Below are 12,175 nucleotides of genomic sequence, written 5' to 3' on the forward strand. Positions count from 1 at the left end.
AGGATAAGACACTTCTTATGTTTTTATGGAGTCTTTTTTATTATATATCTGATCCCTTATACTATTCTTTGCGATGCAAGTTTTTATTTGACTAATTCTGAGTAACCATGCACCGAGCCAATGACAAACGGATGTATAACACAAAAAAAAAAATATCCCCACTTATAAAAAGTGGGACCCTTTCGTGTTGGTCTGCAATTTCTAGAGATGAATAGTTTATCTCATATTGGATAACTCCCATTACATAAAAATATTCTTCCATTTTCAGTCTTCATCACGGATTTAACGTTATCCAAAACACATGAAAGTTGTACTCTCATTCATGGTATATGAAAACATTTACATATTGTCTCTTTAGTACGTAAAAATGAAGGTTTACAAATAATTATGTTTCTTGTAAATTTATCATGACATCAATAAAAATACACCATCTTGGTTTTGAATGAGCTAAAAAATCAGAACAATTTGCCAAATTGGTGCATCGAACATTCAATAATGAATATTCCAGTAGAGATAAGTTATTCTATGATCCCTTATTATACTAAATTTTTCTTGAATTATTCCATAAATATTGGTTCTTTGCTGTTTACATATGATCCTGTTTAATTCTTTGTTTTTGGATCTTTAATGCCAGTCAATAGAGGAGCGTTGATAGAATTTCCATCAAGGAGAATGTCACCACGAATTTAAAAAACAAAGAGTAAATTATATGTGCCATGAATAAATATTAATAATCACCCTATTTAGGGACTACGATTTCCTTAGTCCAATGGTTTGCAAATACCAGACTCAACTAGTATATTATTTACGTAAATAGTTAAAATTTAGATTTTCCATGATAAAAACAATAGGAGTCCATTTTCATTTATTGTAATATTAGTATTACTAATTAGTAATGAGCTTCATCAGAGTTAGCTGGCTCATAAATAATGATGTCACATCAAAATGTCTAAGTAGTAACTAATTTTCAATAACTCATTGAAATGAAATTTGTTAATCTGTATTAATAATATCAATAACTGTATGTATTAATAATATCAATAACTGTATGTATTGATAAGTATCACAATATATTATGATATCAATTCTTTTTGACATCCCTAGAAAGATGAAGTCTTTTTGGAAATTAAACGTTTTCTTTTAGGGACTGTAGAGAAAATTGAAAAGATTATAGCTATCTGAACGGAGGAGTTCTGTTGGGGAAGCTGGGAGCTTCGCCATTCTTAGAGTGGATGAAGGCGCTCTCCTATATCTATGTTAAAATAGAAGCGAGGTGAAGCAGTAGTTCTCAAACGAAGGGCCTTATAGAGGTTACATGTTCTGTGGGTTAGAGAAATGAATGATGCAAATATTAAAGGCAAGGTCTACTATTCCTAGAGGTTTGGAAGAGCTAAAGAATATTATCGTAAGAATTTTTGGTATTTTTGACAAGAGAGGCGCAACGTTGGGTTTGAAATGGTATAGATAAAATAATGTTTACCAGCATATATTTTTTTAAACTGGCCAAGATCTTCTCTGGATCTACAGATTCTTCTTTTTTTCCTTTGTGTGTTTTTTAAATGTTTAATTGGTCCGATGGAGTTGCAATGATTAAGTATAAGTAAAAATTATTGTATTACGTTTACTCCATCTGACCTAAGAATCTTGTGTGAAATCTATATATATATATATAGTTAATTTCTCTCTCAAGAAATGACTGGTCCGCGAACCTACACACATTGAGTTCAAGAGAATAATTTCTCTTAAGTGTGTTGTCCACTAAGCTACGTCGATTCCATTTTTTGTTATTACCTTATTCTTTGATGAGTGATGGTAATGATTAGTTATAGTTAATAATAAATAAACAAAAATTAAATTAAATTTTTAGATAGGTAATAATTGAATATAAATACATATAAATGTTTATTGTAAATAAATAAATATTATTATTATAAAACAAAAAAAAAACAATGTAGAAAAAATAAAAACTCCATACAGCACCCCTGACACGTCCGGGGTATTTACTGAACTTGTCAGTGCAATTCTAAGAGCTAATATTACTTTGGAGGGAAGTAAAAAAATACATCAATGAATATAAAAAAAAATCTCCAACATTTTGGGGTCTCCCTTTCGAGTTAATTAAAAATTTTAAGAAATACTTAGCTCCAATTCTAATCAACTTATTCGGAGATATCCTCGACGACAGGCTTATCCCTGATTTGTGTATTAAAGTTTCTTTTGTTTCGTTATATTTTTTTAAATAGTGTTCCTATAAAAAATTTTATTAGTTGAAATGTAAATGACATTATTATTGGATAATTGTGTAATAAATACTGATTTTAATTTACAATGTTTATTGTACGTAAATAAATTTAGATTTACAATATAAATGTATTATATTTCTTACTATCTTTATTTGTTCATTAGTGCAGGTCCTTGAATATTTTTTTCGAGTATTTTACTATTTTCATTAGGACCAGTTAGAGTCCTCAAATGGAGAGAAAGTTTGTTGAAAATTGTCTAAAATCCAATACAGTATTGATTAGATTTCAAGTCAAGTTGTAAGTCTTTGATTGTAATATAAGTGTAGTTTCAAATTTTAAAATAGGAACTAAAGTCCAAATTGAGTTGCAAGTCAAAGTCTGCAATCAAGAATCGAGATTATGTTTTATAATAATATTTTACGTTTGATGTGTTTCCTTGTATTTGTTTTGTACTTATATAACTCATTGATTGAGATAATACTTTCATTAGTTTTCATTAAGGTTGTAACAATACATTTTTTGTATCATGATACGATATTTAGGTATTGAATGATATTATTATGATAAATCAATAATTCACACGACCACATTTTTGTATAAATATTGAAAGAGATTGAAGTATTGTTCAATACGCCGGCCCAACGATTTCTTACCATAAGAATTTTATTATTTTCTATTGATTTGATATATCGTATATCTGATAGTAGATTGTGATTGATAATAAATATAATGTGATCATAATGATTTTCAAGTTATTGGGATTTATGGGAAGGCTTGAAAGCTATAATTTGGAACTGTGTGTCAAGATATTTAATTCATGAGAATTTGAATGGATTTCCAAGAGAGCATTGTGATATATGGATCCCCATCCAATCATCCTTCGTCTTCCAAGGAATTCATATTTTCAAATTGGGATATCTGTTCAAGTTGGAACACGCCTTTTCATATCAGATCTTCTTTTCAACTATAGGTTACACTTAGTCAAGAGATCTCGCCTCTTTGTGGCTCACTTGCTGGATCTCATCTCCTTTAATGCAAGGATAGTTCATTATACAGATGTTCCTTAACATCAAGATATATAATAATTACTTCTCATCGCCTTTATGCTCAAGAATACATCCATTATTCTAGATCTTCTAGAGAATCATCATATACTTTTACAAGAGTTCCATAAAGCGATATAATAATCGGATCAAATGCCCAAGAGGAGCGAAAAAAGTTATCATCCTCCATCCAGAGCTCTTTTATTGAAATTATAGAGTATATCTCTTCTTACTTCAACTCAGCTTCATCTCCTAATCTAAGAGGAGTATGGGCATAAATAGTTTTCGGAACTTTTAAGTGATTATATGATAAAAAACAGTAACTTCTTAACGTCTGTATACTTCTAAAGGAATATCTGAATTTATTTTATGTATTGATGTGTGAGACGTGCGTCTAGTCACTCTGCATAAAAAAAAGTTTTTGAAGTGATAGGAAACTAGTTTGGAAGAAATAGTGTTTTATTCATTTGTGTAAATCAGAAGTGATCTCTCTAGTGATAATTTAAATGTGAAAAGTGATCTATTTGGCTCTGTTACAAAGAAATTGTCTTCCTAGGAATCCTACTCCTGGGATTTTTACCTTTTAAAGCTAACATCACACATAAGTTTTTGATCTATCATTGTTGGACTTGATGTAAGACTCACTTGAGTCTCTTTTTTTCTTTCGTCTCATCTGTCTTCTTTGGATTTAATTCTTCTCACTCTACGCTTGCGCATTTTTATTTTTCCTTTTTCCCTTCCTCTTCAAAAAATATTATACCTATTAGCGTGTTTATTCCTGGAGTAGAGTAATCTACGCAAAAAAAGGTATAATATATATATTCATATATAATCAGTCCCTTGAAATGGAAGAAAATGCTAATGTCCACCCTCCAGAGTCCAACACATTGCCTGAAAAAGGGCAAGATCATGTCTTATGCGAGAGTCCTTTCTAAGAGAGAGGAAATTGTCAAAAATGCACTAAACAAAATTGACCTTAGTGCAAGTATCTTGTGGGAAACTTTTGTTATAACCTTAAAAGTGTCAGAAAGCCAACATGCTTTCAGCAATGTAAATATGAAGCAGTTACCCCTCTACAAAGTAGCTATAAATTATGGTTTCACAGAAGACGGAGTCACTGGCGCACATCCCAATATGGCTTTGGATACTCTTGCTTTTATACCAAGGTCCCTATGGTCATTCGTCCAAGCTGGAGAGATTAAAGAAATGTTACAAAACCAATGTAACTGGACTTTGGGGTGAAATTGCGACTATTGATATGAAAATCAAAAGCATTGAAAATTTTAAATTAGATAACAAGAAAAACTTCCCATTACTGCAGTTAATACTTTTAAAAGAATCGACGAAAGCAGACTGAAAGAAATTGTTCGTAAATTTGTTGACATTGTTGACTCCCACCCTGAATAAAATCCTGGAGACTCCAAGCGGAGGAATGCTTCAAGAATTACAAAATGAAATGGAGGACCTCAAATTATATTTTTGAGGCGGTAGGGGATCCCTTGAATATCCCCAAAATAATGCCTGTGGATGAAAGTATTTTTAATCTCCGATTTCCTGGAGTTAGACTACAATGCCAAAGATGTTTTAGATTTGGACATCCTAGGCTGAATTTCACCAAAAAAAGACTGCAAATAAGCGAATGTACACAAGTTCTAAAAGAAAAAGTCAGAATTAGCAATGAAAATAAATTGAATAAAACTTCTGAACTCAGGTACGTTCGAGCGCAGAAAAACAAACAGAAGAATTTTACATTACACAAACAGACGCACGCCTTTAAAAAACACTGTAGAACTCCAAACGAGGGAGGAAGGCATGGTGGAAGAACAAATTCGAACTGTCACTAATAAAACGGATTTACAAAATCGTCCACCTCTGAAGTGGAACAAAGGACACTTAGGAAGAGAAATCTACTGTAAGAAGAGTAGACAGAGAACAGCACACTCCTACTCCCGAAACTAAGAGAAGGGAGGGTAGGTCCCAAAAATATATTTTAAGACTGCCAGATACGGACTCCCCAACAGATTACACAGGTGCTCTTTCTATGAAAAATATTTTGCCCTCTAGGTCTAGATTTGAATCCAATCCAAGGAGGTCACAATCGTCTCCCATCAGCTCGTCTTCAAAATTACAAAAGAAGAGCATCCCTACATGTGAACCAGACAATGACCCTGACAGCACTCGTGGGATATCTGGTCTTCATGGAAATAACAAAGTACAGGGAAAATGATCCTCTAATACAATGAAAAAATAGAAATGATAACTTTGTTAACCCTCAATTGTAATTCACTGATAAAATTGGAGAGAAAGTACCCTTTATTGAGACTTCTACGACATCTTGATTATCCGGACATTGTAACGCTGTTGTAACGGTGTTGTTTAGAAAACCATTTTTGTGTTCTGGACTTTTATCTTACTTTCAGTGCCTTCGACAAGCAACTTTCAAATCTGAAACATGGAGTCACACTGCTGATCAACAAGAATTTCAGAACAACAATTCAATTTCGAGAATCGGATGGGAACCTTATAAAGGTATCCTGGAACCTTTGGGGAATAAATTTTGATATTCTGGGAATCTATGGCCCAAATTCGGACAATCCTGATTTTTATAGTAAAAGACTTTTACCAATTTTGGGTCACAGGCCAACAAATATGAGTGGGTATTTTAATATAAAATTGGAAACTAACATGGTTTGTACAAACCCTAACAGAAACACGAATGCCCGCGCAAAGAAAATACTTTGCTCCATTATTGAATCATATATTCTCTATGACGCAGCTGAAACCGTAAAAGATTATAGCTGTACTTTCTTTTCTTTTGAAAAGTCTTCCAAACCCATGTCCTCAAGAATTGACCTATTTCTATTCAGTGGTATTCAAAAGCAATCAGTCAGGTCATATAAAGTAATCTATACCAAAATATTCGACCATAAGGGACTTAGCTTTAAAATTAATTTGATACACTTCCCAAATCATAGAGATAAAAAAGCTTTGAAACTTAATTCATCACTATAAGATGCAACCAAAGTCAATGATGAGATCAAGGAAATAATTGAGACCACAAGATACAATGTGAAAACAGGATGCAAAGTGTTCTATGAAGTACAAAAGATGGTATCAAAGATTAAAGCTATATTAAGATAGGCTGGAGCCCGAGAGGCCGCCAATAGGAATAGGAAAATTGATATCATTGAAAGTATAAATACAGATGATATTTCAGATCGTGAAAAAGAAATTCAAACTGGATCAAATCTTCCAAGATTCTGACCTAGCATTTAGAACCAGATTAATAATGAACAACGTCGAAGACTTATCTAAATCAAGACTAGAATGGGATATGATGAGGAAAAAAAGAAACAAAAGCAAGGATTTGTCAATCATGCTAGCAAGTGGAGAAATATCTGAAAATCCTACGGAAATATGTAAAGAAATAAAAACCTTCTTCCCCGAGCTCTATCAATGCTTCGATTTTACATCACTTAAGAAATGTTCCAGATTCACCCATCGATCTGTATACTTCTGCGAAGAACTGAGATGTAATGCAGACCGTATATTCACAATTCCACCTGATGATAATAATTTCATCTAGAAACATTTAACCATACAAGAAATCTTAACTGCTTTCAGAGAAAACGCTAAATCTAATAAAACTCCTAGACCATCTGGTTTTGGTTTTGAATTTTACAAAAAATATACTTTATATCGCTCCTATTTTATTACAATTTTACGTAAAGATAATGAACGTCGGATATTTTCCTTAATATGCGTCTGATGGAAATATCATACTGATTCCTAAAAAAAATAAAATAAAGATGCAAAATTTATAAAAAATATGAGGCCTCTTACTATGCAAAACTGTCTTTACAAGATTTTTACATACATTATTTCAAATCTTTTTAAATTTAAGATAAAATTTTGGATGAATCTCAGTATGGCATCTTAAAACATAAGCTAATGTACTGGATTCCTTTCACTCTACAGACGTCTATAGAAAGTGACCAAGAGCTGACGTTAATTGTTGTGGATTTTGCCAAGGCCTATGATACTTTATAAGACGAATATATCATCAAAACGCTGTACATAAATTGTTTTAGAGACTATATCATTGGAATGGTCGGTGTAACCTTAGCAAGAAACAGAACAGCCATAAATTATTGAAACAAGTGCAGTTATTTTGAGAATAAAAGGGGGGTCCGCCAGGGAGATTTCATCATATGCTTAGACAAACTTATTCGTGATGTTCACTCAGTAGCCACGATAAAATGACTTCAACAATCTGACAGAACTTTAAAATGTCTGTGCTATGCAGACGATCTAACTATGGTGTTTTCAGGAAGTCCTATCAAACCTTTAAAATCAATTAAAACATTTTTACGCAAACTAAGTTTTTCCTACAAATTTGGTATTTTTTTGTATAAAGAGAAACCCGAATTTTTATATCCTCATGGCCCCTAATATGCAAAGAGTGGCCACAATTCCGTTTTGGAAAATATCTCAAATCATTAGGATCATCGGTTGGCTCCGATAGTATGTTGATAAATTATAAAGAAATCCTCTCAAGAATAAAAATACCTTTAAGCCACTACGCCTACCTAAATTTATGCACATGGGATAGAATAAGGGCACCGAACACGTACATTGTGGCCAAAATCACCCAATTCTTACAAATATCTTCATTTTGTGCAAATATAGCTTCTGAGATTAATGTAAATGAAGATCCTTTCCTTAAAATCTTAATGAAGAAAAATATTTCAACTCAAAGAATGCACAATCATAGTTCAGTAATATAAGTGGTTTTATTTAAGAAAATAGTGAAAATGTAACGAAATATTAATACATTCTTTTTAGCAATTAGACAAATAATAAATAAATTGTAACAATATAATCAATTCAATTTCATATAATTAAAAGTAGACATGATATAGGTAATGTATTTGTAAACAAAAAGAATAATTGAAGACTTAATAATACTCGATGTATTGAATTCTAAGAATATTTAATACAACTATAATAATGCTAAATTGTGTTATTTATTAAAGCTAATAAATTTGAAACAGAAGGAACTGAACTATTATATTACTAAGATATATGCATAATAATTAATTGAAAGTAATAAAAAACTAAATAATACCCTATATAAAACAGTGAATCGTTAATTTTGTTACGATAGAATTAGAATCCTTCTAATTACCTATGAGACACTTCTAAGGTTTTTATTGAGTAAGATTTATCATGCTTCAGATTCCAATCCCTCATACTATTATTTGCGATGCGAGTTTTTATTTTACTGATTCCGAGTAAACAAGCTCCGAGCTAATGACAAACCGATGTCTCACAAAAATATATATCCACAAAAATAAAATCAAAATATATATATATATTTTTTTAATTGTTTTTTTTTTTTTTTTTTTGCTGGGTAGATCGATTGGTAAGAAAGGATGTTTAACTTTTTCCTATTCATGTTCGTCTGCATCCCTGGAGATTTAATAAAATTTATAGAGATAAATAGTTTGTTTCATATTGGATAACTCTTATAATATAAAAAAGATTCTTCTTTCTTAAGCATTTGAGAATTTATCACGGATATAACCTTATCCAGCACACATGAAAGTGGTAATATCATACATGATATATGATGGGATTTACATATTGTCTCTTTATTACCTAGAAAATAAGGTTTACAAATAATTAATTAAGTTTTGTAACGGCCGCTGGCAAAAATCTACATTTATTATTGTTATTTTAGATTAGATTTAACATTGTTTTGAAACGAGACAACTTTTGAAAACTTCCTCAATTACATTTAGCAAGACCTTTTCTCTTGGCTCAAAAACGGAATGAAAATATATGTGTTCTTAATTTATTTTATCTTGAACCCTATTATTCTTATGGTAATCACCTTGCAAAGTTTTACCAGAGCTACTAGCAGTTCTATCTAGCTATAGAATAGAAACCTAAATGGAAAGCCCTAAAAAGTAAAAAACTGAATTTAAGCTTGAAGATCCCAAGTAGCTTTAAATTTAAGGAACACTAATTTCCAGTTTTATTGACTATTTATAAACACGTGCTATCAACAGATTCTCCCTATGCTGCTTACAATATATTTTTGCCTGAAGATTCCCTCACATATCCCACAATTACTTCAATTATATTAATCTTCATTCTATTTTATTGCCCATTTTGCTTAAGGCCTCCATGTCATGAAAATATTGAAGTTTACATCTGTGACGTTCTTAATATCTGGATCCCATAGAAACTCCGATTTGTATCTATGTACTTTATACCACAATCTTCCTTCCAAAATGTTATTACTATTGCCGGGAAATACATTAGTTCCCTGAATCTCGCAATTACATTTTCCAGAATCTGATCTGTTTGCAAAAAGTACCCGTTTGAATTCTATTTCACCACAAATGCATCCATTCTCAGCTCCTTCTTGTCTGAGAAATAAATAATAATGTTCTGCTTGATAACAGACACCTTACACAAAGTAGTTAGTGACAAACTTGAATCATTTCGGGATGTGGAATCCCAATCTTGATATTTCTGCAAGAATGGAATGTCTCTGTAATAAACAGTGGTCAGTTAAGATACAAGGCAAATGCTCTATAATAAGACAAGCATTTCTGACATTCTTCCTAGGATTATTTTCATTTTTCTGACGATGGCAATAGCCAAAGTTGTCCAACTTAAACCTTTTTTGTGGAGTAAATAAACTTCTATCAGAGCAGTATACCAATTTATACCCAAATACTCAAGGGATCTCAAAGGAATGAACGTAGTCTAGTCCAAGTTTATTGAAAATACCAACAAGGAGAATACATAAGCACCGAGATAAGCTGTCGACCTCGTGCCATACTCAGACTTCCCTTGAGGCACTAGATTGTTTAAGTAAATAATACATGAAATTGAGTCAAATTACTATCCAAAAAGCTTTACAGGCCTCAGCATTTAGAAATATACTCTAGTATTATATGGCAGATCAAAACATAGTACCTTTAACTGAAATATTGTTCCTTACTTGAGAAATTTAAAAAAGTGTATGTTCTTTCCCATCATTATAAATACATGGTACGCATTTGAGAGATCCAGAGCGCATCTTAAATGTTTCTTCTTAAATCACTTTTATAATAACAAAACTGGCTCCACCTTAGATTTAGATTTTTCCAACAATGTATATAGACCCTTTAGTTTCATTCTCAAGCTTACGTAGACAGGTTGCTTAGTTAAATATAACACTAAGACAGTATGTAGCAGAGCTGTTTCTTCCAGTAGGATTTTCCTTATGGTCCCATTGTGGAGAATTTCTAATGATAAAATAATCCTTGATTTTAGGTGTTACTCTCGTATACATAGGGAACGGTATATCCATTCTGGACAATATCTGAAAGGGTAAGACATATCTATTTCCATGTGTTTTACATTCATATATTCACTCCCTGAGTCTTTATAAGTAATTGCTCCGTTGCCTCTCCTGCCTCCTCAATCCCTCAAATTGTTCATTTCTTGGAGTCTTGATTTCTGATAAACAGAACATATTGTTTGCCCCTTATTATATTTTCCACAAAATGTAATAAATTTTTGGGGGTCATATTCTTGTCGTCCGTCCATATTGTATTGGCCAATAGTGAAACATTCACATCTAGTAATCAATTTGAGAATGTTTCCTTGAAATCAACTTCCTCATTGTCTCGATCTCCATTTTTTGTCCTCGCTGGAACCTTATAGATATTGTTAGGGTATTTATTATTCTTTGAACTAAATTCAAGTTGTAACAATGTAATAAATTGGTGTGTTAACAACATAGAAGGCTCTTCAAATATTTATAGGTCCAATCCTTATTGCAATTTATATTTTTCTTTATAGAACTCTTCAGCTTCTGAAGAAGTATACGATGATTCAATAAAAGATTTGAAGTGAGTAATATATTAATAACTTTTTTTAAAAATCAGTATCAATATTAAAAGTATCAAAAATACATTAAAATTTATTTAATCAGATAAATTATTCACGAATAATAAATTATTTGTAAAAAATGGAAAACCATACTTCATTAAAATTTATTAATATTATCCTGCTATGTTTAAAATAGATGCACCAATTTCCTCTTTCTTTGTTTTGATTGCATACAAACAATATGGTATTAGCTTTACAACCACTGCATGCTTGTTTAGTTTAATTTTTGATATGAAGTCAAAAAATCCTGCTTTTAAAATGCCCTTCCAAAAATTATATATAATTTTGCTACCAATGTATTGGCCGCAGTATTTTACATGCATATAACAGGTGCAATGGTGTTTCTTTTTATTCGTTTCAAAAGTAGAAAAGTGAACCATTACTTTAAAAATCTGACACTTATCATGAGGTAAGAAAACCATTTTCGGGAGTTAATAATTAATTCTGAAAACTAATACATGTTTACCAGATTATAGTATATTTCTACTAATTAAAACGTTTTTAATCACGGTTAGTTATTATTCAAACGACATTCTGTTAATAGATACAACTTTAATTTCAGCAACTTGTTCTCTTAACCCACGCTCTGAAGTAAAAGCGTTAGTATGTATGTGTCGAATTTTTGCATTTTAGAAAAAAAAAATTATATGTTATCAAAACTAAAAGATTATATCTGTACCAACAAAAATTATACAAAAAGAAAACTGTCATCTCCTAGAAATAAGTTGGAATTTTAACAAGACACCTTTCATTGGAGTATATCCTCCCATCACCAGCTCAAGAGTGGAAAAAGTATCTCCGACTGTTTTTAAGTATGGAGCTCCAATATTTGAGTTTACATATATTTCTTATTATTGAACATACCCCATAGTTGGAATATTGGGGATAAAAACGCTCCAAAGACAATGTAAAGCTCCTGAAGTCCTGTTTTCTAGA

At 31.4% G+C, this 12,175-nt stretch overlaps 2 protein-coding genes across 9 annotated transcripts in view; one reads left to right on the forward strand and one right to left on the reverse strand.

Moving 5' to 3' along the window:
* LOC121127219 (immunoglobulin domain-containing protein oig-4) overlaps window positions 1-12,175 on the forward strand; it is a 75,040-nt gene that overhangs the window by 56,768 nt on the left and 6,097 nt on the right. For 4 of the 8 annotated variants that reach the window (XM_071892117.1, XM_071892116.1, XM_040722576.2 and 1 more), the window contains one exon: window positions 11,150-11,199. The exons of 3 other annotated variants lie outside the window; for them this stretch is intronic. In XM_071892117.1, coding sequence (XP_071748218.1) covers window positions 11,150-11,199 — 50 coding nt within the window. Of the gene's footprint in view, window positions 1-1,144; window positions 2,374-11,149; window positions 11,200-12,175 lie in introns of those variants that run through there. One more of the 8 variants, XM_040722577.2, reaches the window with a different exon arrangement.
* Window positions 1,851-12,175, reverse strand: part of LOC121127211 (proto-oncogene tyrosine-protein kinase ROS) — a 53,088-nt gene continuing 42,763 nt past the window's right edge. Inside the window, exon 3 of the mRNA XM_040722558.2 lies at window positions 1,851-8,947. Coding sequence (XP_040578492.1) covers window positions 8,903-8,947 — 45 coding nt within the window. The 3' untranslated portion in view covers window positions 1,851-8,902. The remainder of the gene's footprint in view (window positions 8,948-12,175) is intronic.

Source organism: Lepeophtheirus salmonis, chromosome 12 (genome assembly GCF_016086655.4).
Source record: "Lepeophtheirus salmonis chromosome 12, UVic_Lsal_1.4, whole genome shotgun sequence".
NCBI classification, from domain to species: domain Eukaryota; kingdom Metazoa; phylum Arthropoda; class Copepoda; order Siphonostomatoida; family Caligidae; genus Lepeophtheirus; species Lepeophtheirus salmonis.